Consider the following 16945-nt stretch of genomic DNA (forward strand, 5'->3'; position numbering starts at 1 on the left):
GCCCGGCCCCCGTAGCTCCCCTTCTCCAGCAGGTGGTTCTGGTGCTCTCCCCCAACTCCTGGCGCTCACGTCAGCGGCGAACCTCTACTCCGCGCCAGCGCCGCGACCAACCGAGAAAATAAACAAACCCCCCGCGCGCGGCGGCTGGTGCGGCAGGCCCCGCCCCCGCCCCGCGGCTCTCACGCCGCCCCCTCCGCCCGGGCTTCCCTCCCACCCTCCGCTCGCTCGCTCGGCTCGCAGCCGCGCTCTCCCCGCCCCTCACCGCAGCCTGCAGCCGCGCTCACCGCCGCGGTCCGCCCAGCCGGCCCGGCGCCCCGGGACCCGTTAGTGCCCGGCCCACGGGCCGACGCGCGACCCCAGCCGGGCGCGAGCGCGACCCCGCCCCTCCCGACACTTGACCCAGCCCAGTCCCAACGCCCAGTGCGGCCGCCCCAGGAGCCGCGGGAGAGGCGGCCGCGGCGGCGGGGGAGGCGGGAGAGAAGGGCCGAGCCGGCGGCCGGGGAGGCCCGGTGAGTACGCGGAGGCGGGCCCGCCTCGTGGGGTCCCCTCGGGCGCCCCTGTGGCGGTTGCGGCGGCTCGACCGCGCTTCCCCCTGCGCCCCTGGCTCGGATGGTGGGGACTCGGCCTGAGGCGACCGGCCCCGCTGACCGGAGCGCTGGGCAGAGGGTGCGGGAGGGCCGCTCCCAGGGACGGGCCGCGGCCCGACGCTCGGCGCTGGGCGCGGGGGCGGCGAGGAGAGACCCGCACTCCACCTCAGGGCCCTGTGCTCGGGCTATGGCTGAGCCCTCAGACCCCGCGGGGACCGCTCGAGTGACAGGTGCCACTGTCCCCTCCCGCCGCTGGCATCCGCGCTCCCGACGAGCCGGGCGCTCGGAAATTTCTGGAGCGACGACCTGACTTGTTTTTTCTCCCTTTCAGGTTTTGAAGCCGCTTCGTTGCCAGAGTTAGGTTTTGCCGAGCCTTATTTCTTTCTCTGTGTACTTTGCGAGTAAGTTTTGGAGCATCGGTTAACAGCCTGTGGGTGAAATTTGGTTTTCATTCATGAACGAGGTATAGTGAATTACTTTTTGAATATAGTGCTCCTCCTCCTCCTCCCCGCCAGCTATTGAAAAGTAAACGAACAGGATTTTTATTTTTATTTTTTTCTGTTACAGTTTGGAACCGTTTTTCAGAATTTTTGTCAGATCTCTAATAAATATTGAATAGTCATGACAAAATTAGTTTTTCTAACTTGTCTGATAGTCTTTTCTCTCCATCCCCCTTTTGCCATTCTTTACCTTAGCCAGATTTTTCGGCGTAGGTGCTAATGCTTTCAGGAGAGGCACTAATGAAGGAATGCCTTTCTTATACTGAAAAGTCAGTGACATTGTTTTCTTCACCGTTTAGCGTTGTGTGTTTATGTACTGAACATGCTTGTGATTGTAACTGGAACCATCAGTTTAATAAATCTGACTTGTATCTATAAAGATATTTGAGAAACTTTTTGGCAAATTAAAATATTAAAAATTTTTATAGAAATCTAGATTTTTTTTCTCAACAGGCTTGTAACACTATTGTTGGTAGTAGTCAAATCCTCATTAATGAAAGATAATTTTAATTATCGTAAATGGGTACAATAAACTTATCCATAAGATATCAGTCAAGTGGCTTCAACTCTGTGGAGGAAGAGTAAGACCTTAAAGTTGACTAAAAGAACATTGTGGGCAAATGGAAATACATGTGCTTTATTCATGGGACAATCCCTTAGGTTCTCAGTATTTGCTTGTACTTTTTGCTTAGATTTCTCAGCCTATGGAAATTAGTAGCTGCAAATTGGAGAGGGGAGGCAGTACTTAACTATGAGGAAAAAATGGGAGTTTGAGGCGTACCCATTAAGTTTATGTTGTTTGCAATAAGTATGTTGTGAGCAAAGTTTTAGTATGCACTTGGCACTTGGTGATTACGGATCTTGATTTTTAAGAAGCCAAAGTGAAAGATACTGTATAGTTGTGTTATTTGAAGAACAGAATATAAAATAACACACTTTTTTATTTCACCAGTTGTTAAATCAGTGATACTCAGTGCTATTTCATTTTATGCCCAATTTATTTTTTTAAATCTGTATTACATTTCAACTGGGCCACACTAATTGGCATGTACATCATATTAATTTTATTTTTTTGAGTCTCTGTTGCCCAGGCTAGAGTGCCATGGTGTCAGTCTAGTTCACAACAACCTCAAACTCCTGGGCTCAAGCGATCCTCCTGCTTCAGCCTCCCAAGTAGCTGGGACTACAGGCATGCGCCACAACGCCCTGCTAATTTTTTTTATTTTTAGTTGTTTGGCTAATTTTTTTTTTTTTTGATATTTAGTAGAGACAGGGTCTCACTCTTGATGAGGCTGTTCTTGAACTCCTGACCTCAAGCGATGCTCCCACCTCAGCCTCCCAAGTGCTATGATTACAGGTATAAGCCATCACGCCCAGCCCTTAGTTTTCTTTTTTGATCAGGCCGCCTGGTTGATTGTGTTAATAGAAGATGACTGTCATCTTACAGAGAGGGATATATTTGGTTGTTCTTGATTAAGGATTTTGTGTGTGTGTGTGTGTGTGTGTGTGTGTCAGTTTAGAAGTGCCCTCATTGTGGTGCCCTGGGCTGAGATATGGCTGCTGCTATCATCTTTCCTGACCCTAGTGATATCATGGTCTAGAGGAGTGAAGTCATAATGGCGGTGGTCCTCTGAGCCTTGGTGGAGCCCAAGAGTACCAGCCATTTAGAAATTCTTGTGGCTATTTATTTTTAGAAGCAGTTTACTTAAGTACCGTGTGCATCCTAATTCTTTTAAATCAATACTTCAGAACCAAATAAGCTTCCTACACAAATGTGCTTCCTAGATACAGTTAGTTGTAATGATGATTAGTTGGTAGAATAGACTTACCCTAATGAAACAACTTTGAACCGCTGATTATCATTAATCCACATTTGCATTATGGGATTGGGGATTAGCTATACTGCACTTGGTATTTTTCTTTTTCTATTTCTAGAGCACATCTTTCAATGCATAGATAGCTGTGTACTTCGGGAATGCAAACATGAAAAAAACACTAAATTCAATAAATTTATCTTCTGTGTACCAGGTTCTGTGGTCGTTGTTAGGAATAGAAAGAAGAGGGCCATGTCTTTCAGGAAGATCAGGATTATAGGGGGCCAGGTGCAACAACAAAGAGAATTTATTGGAGTCCATTCAATAATAGAAGTAACTATAAAATATGGAAATCTTACAGAGGAAGGAATGATTAACTTAAGCAGTAGTTCAGAGAATGCTTCATAGAGAAGCTAGCACTTGAGCAGGATTTTGAGGAGTGAATGGAAATTTTGAGTGGAAGAGATGGAGGGCATTGTAGGCAAAGGGAACAGCGTAGATAACGATATGAACAAGTAAACTAATTGTGTGTTCAAGAAACTCTAAGTAGTTGGTTTTTCCTGAAGTACAAACAGAATCTGAAGAAGGAGAGTTGCTATAGAAACCCCTTACATATGTTATAATATTTAATAAATCAAATAATTGGCTTTTTGAGTATGAAGTATATATATTACAAAATGGAGACTTAGTTATACTTTTGACATTGCTGCCATCTTAAGAACAGAAGAATTGTTTTTACTAATGGTAGTCATTAAATTATAGAGGATAATGGAATAATAGAAGATATATTTATAGATGATGAGCTGCCTGTGATTTTGTAATTGTGAACTTGTATTTCTTTTGCATTTTGACCTGAAAGATTCCTTTTTTAAAATTATCTTGTGAATATCCTTTGTATTCCTTCAACTAAGCTTATCCTTGAAATAACTAAAATTATCCTTGAAATTATTTTTAAAAGACTCAAAAGGAAGAAGGGGAAAATAAAATATAATCAATAGATTTCTGAACCAAACACCTGATTTGTGTAGTATTTTAGTAATATATAAATGTTTAATATATAGCATTAGCCACCATATTCATAGATTAATGTACATAGCTTAGTTGGAGGTCCCCTATACTTTTATTTACATTGTAGGCCTTAATTATATCATTTAAGTGTATGTATATATCTGAGAATGTGTTTGAATTTTAAAAACCAAGTGTTACTGAAAGATAAAGAGGAAATAGGTGAAGGGGAAGACCTGTATTTGAATCTATTTATCTTAATCTCTCTTAGATATGACTGTAGGCGGAGATGCAGAAGTTTAGGACACAAGACTGAAGACATATTAACCCTGGCCATGACCTGAAATAGTATCTTTAAAAAGCCTGATGTTTTCCTGGTCTGTCTGTTTATCCCTTTTTTTCTCATCAAGGTTAAAAAAGAAGATGCAAAGATATTCCTGGACTATATAAAATGACTATCTTTTTATAAATTCTGAAAAATAAGATAATGCTTTCTTAAAATCATGCAACATAAGTCTTTGACAGTTGCTCTCTGTCATTTGACTTTTGTTTTTTTTTTTTTTTTTTTTTTGAGACAGAGTCTCACTTTGTTGCCCGGGCTAGAGTGAGTGCCGTGGCATCAGCCTAGCTCACAGCAACCTCAAACTCCTGGGCTTAAGCGATCCTACTGCCTCAGCCTCCCAAGTAGCTGGGACTACAGGCATGCGCCACCATGCCCGGCTAATTTTTTCTATATATATTTTAGTTGGCCAGATAATTTCTTTCTATTTTTAGTAGAGACGGGGTCTCGCTCTTGCTCAGGCTGGTCTCGAACTCCTGACCTTGAGGGATCCACCCGCCTCGGCCTCCCAGAGTGCTAGGATTACAGGCGTGAGCCACCACGCCCGGCCTGTCATTTGACTTTTGCATCACTGACATAAATGGCCAAAGGCGTCTCATTGTCCACTCTGACCTGTAATTGCCCTTTCTAAATTTTGTCATAGGGAAGAAAAATCAATATTGCATTGATTACATTGTCCTTAACTTTTTCAGTTTGGGTATAGATGACCAGATGTTCATTTTCCCTTTTCAAGATGAGATTTTTTTTTTTGTAGAAGTAATATGGTCATTGTAGAACATTTGGGGAAATAGTGAAAACTATAGAAAGGAAAAGAAGCATAATAAGTAATCCCATGAATTTCTCTCTTCTCATTGGTATATATAAATAATACATATTTACAAATTGGGGATTTTTTTATATTAATGTTTTATTCCCCTCTTTTATTTAAAATTTGTATTTTCCCTTCCTCTACTTCTGAATTACTAGTTAGTGTGCCATTTTGTTCTTTTTTTTTTTTCATATCTTTTGAGTTAATGTACCTTTTTTTTTTTTTTTTGGAGACATGATCTTGCTCTGCTGTTAGTATACCTTTTGATGTGGTATGTGGATTTCTTTGATGGCTTTTGAGGTAGATGTTATGTTAATGTATTGACTATTTATTTTTAAAAATCCAGCATGTAGCGCAGATGATTGAGCCCTTCCAATTGTCTTATCTCCTATCCCCTTAGCTGCAGACTAAGTAGTTGCTATTTTTTGTCTTTAATATTTACTATCATGTAAAGTATAATGCAAGTGGCTGCCACTATCCTATTTTTTTTTTGACAATCTTACCCCTGGTCAACAAGGAATAATTATTATAGGTGAGCATTTCCCCCTTTCATAAGTTTAAGTATGTTAACACATTGCTTGGTGAGGTGATATAGGTAGCTGCTTTCCCAGAGAAATAATTTATTATTATTATTTTTTCACATCAGACAGGTAAAGAGCTGATGCCATAACAAAGTTTGAGGGAGGCACATCTCACACACAAGCATGAAAACCCAATCATCAGGCTTATGAACTACAAAAGGATCTCCAGAAAAATAATTTTGTCTTTGGATTGTTTATCATTGGTTCTTTTCTCAGATAACAGTATTTGTTCTAATACTTTTTTTTTTTTTTTTTTTTTTGCTGTGTGTTTCTGTCTTTTATTATTTCTTTTCACTCATTTAGGAAACATTTATTATCTATTGTGTTTAAGACTTGTGTTATGCCCATTGTTTAAGACAGAGTTGCAACTGTGATTTTTGGGTTTCTGGTAGATTGGTGTTTTCCTTCTGTAGTATGTTAGGTGTAATCTTTAGGTCTTTGATTCTTTTTGGTGGCCGACCGTTGAATTACTGTTCAATGCCTGGAAACTTTTATTTTATTTCAAAGATTAAAGCCTTAGCTTCTGGAAGGGTCAGATGTTGATTTAAGTTTCAAAACACTTTTTGCAATGGAGTCAGATGTGCTTAGTCGAATTTTTAAATAGCTTGCGCCAATTCTCCTATGCCTCATAGGACCTCCAGGCACATTTCAGTCTAATAATAATAGTAAGAACACCAGTAGGTGCTTATACAGTCACACGCTGCACAACATTTTGGTTAACCATGGACCATATACATGACTGTGGTCCCATAAGATTATAAAACCGTACTGTACTTTTTCTATGTTTAGATACACAAATATTTGCTATTGTATTACAATTGCCTACAATATTCAGTACAGTAATATGCTGTACAGGTTGTAGCCTACAAGCAAATAGGCCATACCATGGACCTAGGTGTATAGTAGACAGCACCATCACGGTTTGTGAAGTATACTCTGATGTTCGCACAATGACAAAATCACTTAATGACTTATTTTTCAGAAAGTATCTGCATCGTTAAGTGACCCATGACTCTATTTGAGTGCTTATGCTGTACTGGCTACTGTTCTAAACACTTTACATATGTTAACCTATTCAATCTTCACAACTAACTCAGGAAGCTAGGTATTCTTATTCCTGTTTCACAGAGGAAACAGGTCAAGTAAGTTGCCTAAGGGCTCACAGTAAGTAGCAAGTTGAAGGGGCATTCTGGCTTCAGGTCAGCACTTATGCTAGGGCTCTCTGCCGTTTGACTGTTGCATTACTAACATAAAGGACCATAGGCATCTCATTGTCCCCAAACTGGAAGGAGATCTGTAAGTGTCTGTATAGAACTGGATGGAAAAAAATGTGTTACATTTTCTTTATAGTATATGACTAGAATAAGCAAAGCTGAGGATAAAGTATTAGGAAAGATACTAAATGTTGCCTTTGTATAAAGCTTCAAAATCTTTTCAGGGTTTCCAGTTTGAAAATTGTGCTTGCTTCCATGAACATAAGCTTTTAGTTGTTTGTTTGTATTGCTTTGTTTTTGCCCAGGTGGTTTACAAGGTTAGGAGAACATAAGCTATTAAATATCAGATTTATCCGTGAAATAACGTACAATTCCTGATCTAGGCTTTTAAATGATGGTTTCTTAGAATTCAGTCCCCTTTAAAATTTTGTTTGTATGAATAGTAGATAATAAAAACAAACCATTTTTGTTTTCTAAGCATTCGATAACTTACAACAGTTGAAATTATTTTTAAAGAATCTAAAAGTTATTTTTGCCAAAAATAGAATATGAATTTTTTGGGGGTAAAAATGAAAGGATTTCAAATTCAGTTGGATTTTCTGACTTCAAGTGTTTTGAGATAATGACAAAGTTCTAATTGACAGAAAGTGTGTGCATTGTTTGAGCAATCACTGTGCAGCTAGATTTTTATGGGGCTAAAAACACATGTCACTGGCAAATGGGGGAAAATATTAATATAGAGATTTAAGGCCATTGCTTGGAACCTTGCTCAGTAAGAGATTTTGTGCTCCCCAACTCCTGACCTCCTCTCTTTGTACTGTGTGCCTTGCTGTCTGGGCACCTGGAACATAAACTCTTCCAACAGTTCCACAGGCCTGTCTACCATCATGGGCAGCAGTGCTCTCTGCAGCTGTCTGATGAAGTAGATTACCAGAGGGTGGAGCACTTTCCTTGTCATATTTGACAAAACTGCAGAGCAGCATGTACAGGAGCTACCCACTGATGAGCACCAGACAAGGTTGCTTGCATCTGGAGCTGAGCAGCCCAGAGGCTCTGACTTTTCCAGGGTTTTCCTGGCTGCCCCAAGGCCTGAGGGAAACTATCTAAGGATACCAGGTACAGAAGCTCTGCCTTAAGCTGCAGAAAGAAAATTTCTGTGAGCTTTGGAGAGATGTTTTAGAATAGACATTTATAAATATTTAACTCATATAGAACAATCCAAATACAGAATTTATAGTTTTGATAGCCCTAGAATGGAAGAGAAATTTTTTTGTGTGTGTAAGCTATGTCATAATAAGGCTAGGTTATACTGCAGTAACAACCTAAAAATCCCAGCAGCTTAAAGCAGCAAAATTGCTTTCTTGCTCAAGCTACGTGTACATCACAGGTTCATTGTAGTTTTAGACTCTATTAGACCTGGCTGATGGAGACTCCATCTCAACATGTGCTTACACAATCACAGAAGCAGAGAAAAGAGAACATGTTGAACTGTGTGCTGACTTTTAAAGCTTTTTAAAGATTAACATTTCACTGGCTAAATTAAGTCATGTGGTCATGTCTGCATTCAACAAGGGAGAGAGAGTGAGTATAATTCTCCTTCAAAGGGGGGCAGTGAATATTTGTGAACAGTTATAGAGCTACCACTTTCAATTTATAGTTCCAACAGTTAAAACTAAATATAGTGGTAGTTGCTGAACACCTGTATAGAAATATTGTACCTGAAGTACTCAAGAAACTAAAACTTTATGTAGGATTCGTTTAAAAAGACATGTTGAAGTTGAAGGGGAATTAATGTTTTCCATATTTTTGAGTCTGGAATTTCTTTTTCATTTTGTAATCTTTTCTCCCATGTAATAATTTATGAAGCCTTAATTTTCATGCTTCCAGTATAGGTTTAAACCTAAAAATGTCATAATTTATCAGTGTTATGTCATCTATGTATATTGTGATTTTTTATCTTGATTTGCTTATTTATGGGCATAGCAGCAATGCGTATTAATGTGGTATTATAGTAAAAATACTTTGGTTTAATGACTGCTAGATGACATCTTCAAATATTATGATTTTTCTTCATTGTGTAAACAAAAAAATTGAAATATTGCTAAATAGTTTTCTGGATTCTTAAGATTGGAGATTGAATACATGCTTCTCATTTTTGTTCCCTCCTGCAAACATACAAACTATAGTGTGTGTTTATCTTTCAAAATGGACCTCAGTGATCCTCACCTTCTAGTATTCACCTTTGCATAGTCCTCTTCCACATGAACCTGTGTGATATTGTGATACAATAAGAAATATTAATATATGTGTAACCAGTGGGATATTGTGGAAATGAGAGTGGCTAGTTCAGATATGAGCACTGTGACTCAAGACACATTTGATAAAACCAGTAAAGAAAAGGAAAGGAATAAGTTACACAAAAATCAGAATAATACTTATCTCTAGATGGAGGTAGTGGGGAGATGCTTTTGGAGAGAGGCATAGTGTCAGGTAACATTCTTTTAGTCTTGGTGCTGAGTACTTATTCATTTTTTTTTTTTTAAACTGACTATCCAGTTTTTGTGTACTTGGTACACATCAAAATAAAAACACATTTCTGAGTTTCACAATCTATTAAGAAAATCTGTGTCTTTTTTAAATTGGAAGAGTACTTAGTCTTCTAGTAGCTATAGGGCTTTTTTCTTTGGACTTGGGCAGAGTTCAGCAAATCTGGGTTCAGGTCCTGACTATGGCACTAACTTGCAGAATGACCTTAGGCAAGTCATTTAACCAATCTAAACTCCAGTTACCTTATCTGTAAAACTAAAAGATTTGGGCTAGAAATTACTGGAGGACCTTTAAGATCCCTCCTAAGTCTAAAAGATTGTTGAAAAGCTGACAGAGTACTAAATGAAACCACACCCACCTATGCTTGGAGTGGTGGGGTGCACAGAAACTAGTGAACTAAGAGATAATGTGGAAGGTGATTTTGAAAAAGTTTCTTTTGGTTGAGGGAATTTAAGCTCTTTATTTTGCTGTCAGTTCTAAATCATAATCTCTAGAATCAAGCTTAAGGTAGCATGTAATATTCTTTTCTACTTTTTTTCTTGTATTGGAAGTTTGGTATAAACATGTAGTTGAGGCCGGGCGCGGTGGCTCACGCCTGTAATCCTAGCACTCTGGGAGGCCGAGGTGGGCGGATGGTTTGAGCTCAGGAGTTCGAGACCAGCCTGAGCAAGAGCGAGACCCCATCTCTACTAAAAAAATAGAAAGAAATTATATGGACAGCTAAAAATATATATAAAAAATATTAGCCGGGCATGGTGGTGCATGCCTGTAGTCCCAGCTACTCGGGAGGCTGAGACAGGAGGATCCCTTGAGCTCAGGAGTTTGAGGTTGCTGTGAGCTAGGCTGACGCCACGGCACTCACTCTAGCCTGGGCAACAGAGTGAGACTCTGTCTCAAAAAAAAAAAAACAAAAAAAAAACATGTAGTTGAATTAAGGGTGTCTTTTGGTCTACAGTGAAAAATGATATTCCTACTTTTCTACTGTAAACCATATTGATTTAAGATGTTCTCCATAAATCTGTGTATATTACAGAAGCATTGAAAGGAGAGAGGAAAATCAAGAAGTTTTGAAAACCATATTTGAAAAGATGAACACATACATTGTATTGGTGGTATTCTTGTAATAGTTACCTGTGAAATTTCAATATATAATTTTTCTATTGTATAATTTTATGTTTTTTACTTAAGTCAAAAAGTATATTATTGCCAATAGGACTGTGGTTATGATTTACTAAATTTGGTGTCAGGAGAAATGTTTGTATATGATTGTTCTGGAATTTAGAACAAATTTTACTAAGTGTATTTACCTCTCTGCTTCCTTTTCTCCCTTTCCACAGGAATTATTCTTGACAGAAGTATTTTAAAAGAAAAAAATTTTACAATGGCTTCAGCAGTACTTAGTTCTGTTCCCACTACCGCTTCTCGTTTTGCCCTGTTACAAGTGGATAGTGGCAGTGGTTCTGATTCTGAACCTGGAAAAGGCAAAGGTCGGAATACTGGAAAGTCTCAAACTTTGGGAAGCAAATCAACTACAAATGAGAAAAAAAGAGAGAAAAGAAGAAAAAAGAAGGAACAGCAACAGAGTGAAGCGAATGAGGTGACAATTATAATTGTGTTGTCTGCTTTCCCAATAAACTATAAGCATCGTGAGGACAGGTATTACTTGTTCATCCATGTATCCACAGTACTTGGTTCACAGGTACTCAGCAAATATTACTTGGATGAATGGATGTAAGTTTGTGTGTATTTAAAGTCAAATATAATGAACATTTTTAAAATACTTTTTTTCTGACCATGGAAACGTGTTTATTTCAAAAAATTTAAAATGAGGAAGTCATTCAAGTTTTTTGAATTGTACTGTTTTGTATTTTAAGAGCATACTTGTTTCAGTCTTCTACGCCTATAAAACTTCTCTTTAGTAGAGAGGAATCATTAATAATAGTGGTATACTAGAGTACAACACCAGCATTATCTCGAATGCGGGCAAAATTAGCATTCTACAATGATTACATACAAAAACACAAATAGTGACTTTAGGTTGTGTGAGTTAACATGGTAAGTGTTTGTAGTAGAAGTATAAAAATATCACTGATTTTTTTTATCGTTGAAATATATTTAATATATCTTTTGTTTTATAGCTCAGGAATCTTGCTTTTAAGAAAATTCCCCAGAAATCCTCCCATGCTATTTGTAATGCTCAACATGAGCTTTCATTGTCAAACCCAGTACAGAAGGATTCACGAGAAGAAAATTGGCAAGAGTGGAGACAAAGAGATGAGCAGGTACAGCTAAGTAAATAAAATTATTTTGCTTTGTCTTTCAGTGAATTTATGGATTTTTCAGATGACAGTGCATCTGAATCCGTGTCATCACTGTTCTGAGGAGCAGATTTGTATTGCATTAATTCACATGTGTTTGCTGCTTTTAAGAAAAAGTTCTGTCTTTGATCTACAGAAAAGCAGATTTGGTACATTTATTGTTTGTTAGTATTGGCAATTCAGAGCAATTATTTTGTAGTTTTTAAAATCATCTGCCTTTTTACAAATGAGAGAGAGAGATAGGGAAGGTAAAGGAATCTTACTAAATTATTTCAAGTAGGAAAAAAAAATCACATTTGTAGGGCCAGAGTTCTTTTGTTAAAAATACCCAGTGACAGTTTTGCTTAAAAAAGATAGATTTTGAGGGGAAACTTTTCCTTTTAAACCTTGATATAAAATAGTTTATGGCATTTGTTTGTTTTTTTAACCTATTTATGTATTTTGTTTTTCTGTGCCTGTATTAAATGTTAATAGTCAAATAGACAACTTTTTAAGACCAATAAATTTCTTTTTTATATGGTGTCCAAGAAAGTAACATGCTAAGCCTGGAATATACTCTAGAAGGTGCTGTTTGTGTAGGAAATGAAGAGTTATTTATTTGCTTATCTTTTAAATTGTCATTTGATCTATTAAGAATGAGTAACGGGGGGTGGGGAAAAAAATATGAAACTATTGTTTTTAACTTGCACTGTTCACTTAATAATTTATCATGAATATTTCCCATATTATTTCATATCATTGTACAAGAAATAATGTATAAAAAAAAAGCATAATAAATAGAAATTATCTTTTTCTGGAATGCAAAAAAAAAAATAAATAAATAAATAAAAACACTTGAAGGCCAAAAAAAAAAAAAAAAAAAAAAGAATGAGTATCATTCTAGCAGATGTTAGGTCTATTAGAGTAGCTGTTCCTATCATTCTTGGATTACCAGTTTTAAAGTAAGTAGACTGTACTAAACTATGCTCTTAACATAAACTATGTTAATTACAACATTTTCTGTAGGATTCTGTAGTGCCTTAGGCTTGTCATGATGAGTGTCAATTATTACTCTAGAGCCATGCGGTAATGCTGTTCAAAAGACATTTCTAGACTCTGGTGTGCTGGATAAATCATCTTGTACTACTTCTAGGGGTTATTTGATTTTTTTCTTCCTTGTATAATATTCCTTATGACAGATTCTTGTTTACAAGTATAAATGTGATCTACTTATTTAGACAATAATAGAATTTACCAGTGTCTTCACCAAAGAGAATTTCTCCCAGTGGCCCAAAGGGCGCTGGAACACAGATGAAGGAAAACTACTCAAATTTGCACCAAAACAAATATCATGCAATATGAAGACTTGAACACAGATATCTGATTGCCTTTCCTTATGCTCCTATTGATTGCTATCAAAACCCAGTAATTATGAGAAGGAAATAGTTGACTTGGCCCTGACCGGTGCCATCCAAGGCCCAGGAACTTTGAGGAATTTCTGCTAGGTATACTATTGATAGGTCACTTAGGAAGACCTGGTCCCTTATTTGAAAGTCTCACTTGGAAGAAGATAATCAAGGGCATGGAAATAAATAGATCTGAGATAATTATACTGAGAGATGATGAGGAGTTAAGGGCAAGCCTTGGAACCAATGGACGGTATACCACTTGGAATCCATTTTACTTTGAACAGTAATAGTTTTCAAAAGTAGACACATTTTGAGGGACAGACAGTGACTATACTAGGCAGAAAGCATATAGTATGGGGTTGTTCTCCCTGTCCTACTAGGGAAACAGCACTATGAGAAAGTCCAGGTGTGGAGGGCTGAGCCAGACAGAAAGCTGGGCATGGAAATCTTGCCTGTTATGTGGTTGCTTATTTCAAACGCAGAAAAGAAATTATGCTAAGGCAAAGTTTCCTACTCCTGAATCACCATAATGATAATGCAAACTTAAATCGGCGAGGCCTCAGCCTAAAATTTGAGAGCTGGAATTAAACAGCAACCAGATGGACAGTAGAGAAGCAGCCATTCCACCTACTTATGAGCAAACCCTGGATCTTAGTTGATCTCATGTCAGCTGAAGAAAAGCTAAAAGGAAAAGAACATTGTACTTAGTATCCAGAGTAAAAGCACTTTGGAAAAGATTTGTTATAGGGAACAGAAGTTAATTTTAGATAGCACTTATTTTTTGCTTGAATAAAAGTCAAGGTGCTAGATCATTTTGTAAAAGTCAAGGGGATAGTAGTGTTATATAATAAGGTGAGAAAAGATAATGGACTGAAATAAAAAAGTGGCTGAGAGAAATTGGAAGGGAGATGGATAAATTACAAAATTTAGAAAATAAAATTAAAGCAGAATAAAAACTTCATTAGAAGGACCAAAGAATATATACTGAGGAAAATGGGGTCAATTGTGTGAAGGAAAATTTGAGATAAATTTTGCTGATAAAATTGACATGATAGATTGGAACACTGAACTGAAATCCAACAGAGGTGTACGTAGTGTCTGTGAAACAGATAGAACAGAAGGAGGTATTAAAGATTATGTTAAGGGATACAAAATTACAGCTAGACGGAGGAATAAATCTTAGTGTTCTATAGCTACAGTCCCAAACCTCCAGCCCATGTACCGGTACTAGTCCCTGGCCTGTTACGAACTGGGCTGCACAGCAGGAGGTGAGCACCAGGTAAACTAGCAAGCACTCCATCTGTATTTACAGCTGCTCCCCATTGCTCACATCACCACATAAGCTCCACCTCCTGTCAGATCAGCAGCGGCATTAGATTCTCATAGGAGCACGAACCCTACTGTAAACTGCACATGAAAGGGATCTAGGTTGCGGCTCCTTATGAAACTCTAATGCCTGATGATCTGAGGTGGAACTGAAGTGGTGATGCTTGTGCTGGGGACTGGCTGCAAATACAGATTATCGTTAACAGAGAGGTGTTTGACTGCACAGAGATCATAATAAATCAATTGTTTGCAGACTCATATGAAAACCCTATCAATGAGTGGCAAGTGACAATTAAGCTGCATGTGGTGGCAGGCTTTAAGTCAGAATCCAACACTTTATTTTAGTCCGTGCATGGCCTGCCCGTTCCATCCATGCCTCTTTCTCACACTGCACACTGTTTCAGTCATAGTTTTGGTAAGCCTACAAGCTAACCCTAGCAAAAATGAGTAAAAAAACAAACATTGCTGGAGAGCTTCTTTGAAATGGTGGAAAGACCCAGTGATGAGACAGCAGGAGACTCTAAGACTGCCAACAAAATGAAAGTTGCATTTAAAAGAAAATACCAAGTCCTACTTAAATTATGGGTTCATTACAACAGGTGATTCACATTCTCCAAGCCCACTTTGTATAATGTGTGGCGACCAGCTATCCAACAAAGCCATGAAACCTTAAAAACTGCTTCACCACATAGAGATCAAGCACCCTGCATTAAAAGACAAGCCTTTGGAGTTTTTCAAAAGAAAAAAACGTGAACACAAAGAACAGAAGCAATTATTGAAGGCCACCACTTCATCAAACGTGTCTGCACTGAGAGCATCGTTCTTAGTGGCTAACTGCATTGCTAAAGCTAAGCAGCCCTTTACTATTGGTGAAGAGTTGATCCTGCCTGTTGTTAAGGACATTTGCCATGAACTTTTATGAGAGGCTGAAGTTCAAAAGGTGGCATGTTTGTTCCTCTTTCAGCTAGCACCATAACTAGATGAATTGATGAAATAGAGGATATTGAAGCACAATTACTAGGATTAATGAGTCACCATGGTATGTAATCCAGGTTGACGAGTCTACCAATGTTGTCAGCAAGACAACAATGCTTGTTTTTGCATAATATTTTTCAGGAGGATGTGTTATGTGTACTTTTGTTGCCAACCAACACCACAGTTGCAGAACTACTCAAATCTTTGAATGATTACATATCAGGAAAACTGAATTGGCTATTTTGTGTCAGTATATGCACAGATGGAGTGGCTGCCATGACTGAAGAGCTTTCTGGTTTTACTACTTGGGTCAAAGAGGTTTGCTTCTGAATGTGAGTCTCCACACTGTATCATCCATAGAGCAATGCTGGGTAGTCAAAAGATGTCACCTGAATTAAACAACAGTTTGCAGGATGTGATTAAAATTATCAACCACATTAAAGTACATACCCTTAACTCAACATCTGTTTGCGCAGCTCTGTGAGGAGACGGACACAAAGCACACAAATCTTCTCTTGTACACAGAAGTGGAATGGCTTTCTAAAGGTGGACCACTGGCCAGAGTTTTTGAGTTACGAGAGCCACTCCAGAGATTTCTTTTAGAAAAACAGTCACCACTGGCAGCACATTTCAATTATACAGAATGAGTCACAAAACTTGCTTACCTGTGTGACATATTCAGCCTGCTCGACTAACTCAATCTGTCACTTCAGGGGAGAATGTTAACTGTATTCGAGTCAGCAGATATAGTGACTGCACTCAAAGCCAAACTGGAGTTATGGGGGTGATTTTTGACATGTTTCAAACATTAGCAGAGATTTTGAAAGAGATTGAGCCAGGGTCGCCTTTCTCCCAGCTGGTGCATGATCACCTATCTCAGCTTTCAAAAGAGTTTGAGCATTACTTCCCAGCCACAAAAGACCCCCAAACTGGAAAGGAATGGATCCTCAACCCATTTGTGAATAAGCCAGGTGAATCAACTTTGTCCATGCTAGAAGAGGATCAACTCCTTGAGATCACAAATGATGGTGACCTTACAAGTATGTTTAAGACAACTTCAGATCTCTATATGTTCTGGATTAAAGTCAAGGCGGAATATCCTGACATTGCCACAAAAGTACTAAAAAGCCTGCTTCTATTTCCAGCATCCTATCTTTGTGAAGCAGGGTTTTCTGCAGTGACAGCAACTAAAATGAGATTATGGAGTAGAATGGATGTAATCAACACACTTCAGGTGTCACTGTCTCTCATCACCCCCAGATGGGACCATCTGGTTGCCGGAAAACAAGCTCAGGGCTCCCACTGATTCTGCATTATGGTGAGTTGTATAATTATTTCATTATATATTGCAGGGTAATGATAATAGAAATAAAGTGCACAACAAATGTAATGTGTTTGAATCATCCTGAAACCATCCTCTTGCCCCAGTCCATGGAAAAATTTTCTGAAACTGGTCCCTTTTACCAAAAAAGTTGGGGACTGCTGTTTTGTAGCAATGTAGGATGACTGTAGTTAATGATAATATTAGGTTATTAAGTGTGG

At 38.5% G+C, this 16945-nt stretch overlaps 1 protein-coding gene and 1 non-coding gene across 5 annotated transcripts in view; one reads left to right on the forward strand and one right to left on the reverse strand.

Annotated features, from left to right (window-relative positions):
• The first annotated feature begins 242 nt into the window (after positions 1–242).
• GKAP1 (G kinase anchoring protein 1) overlaps positions 243–16945 on the forward strand; it is a 67651-nt gene continuing 50948 nt past the window's right edge. For 2 of the 4 annotated variants that reach the window (XM_069474085.1, XM_069474088.1), the window contains exons 1-4: positions 243–509; positions 919–1050; positions 10734–10993; positions 11535–11678. In XM_069474085.1, coding sequence (XP_069330186.1) covers positions 10778–10993; positions 11535–11678 — 360 coding nt within the window. In that variant the 5' untranslated portion in view covers positions 243–509; positions 919–1050; positions 10734–10777. The remainder of the gene's footprint in view (positions 510–918; positions 1051–10733; positions 10994–11534; positions 11679–16945) is intronic. The other 2 variants (XM_069474086.1, XM_069474087.1) reach the window with 2 other exon arrangements.
• On the reverse strand, positions 5695–5798 carry LOC138389046 (small nucleolar RNA U13). Its single transcript, XR_011234486.1, has one exon. It is a non-coding gene; the product is annotated as a small nucleolar RNA U13 (small nucleolar RNA).

Source organism: Eulemur rufifrons, chromosome 7 (assembly GCF_041146395.1).
Source record: "Eulemur rufifrons isolate Redbay chromosome 7, OSU_ERuf_1, whole genome shotgun sequence".
Lineage (NCBI taxonomy): Eukaryota > Metazoa > Chordata > Mammalia > Primates > Lemuridae > Eulemur > Eulemur rufifrons.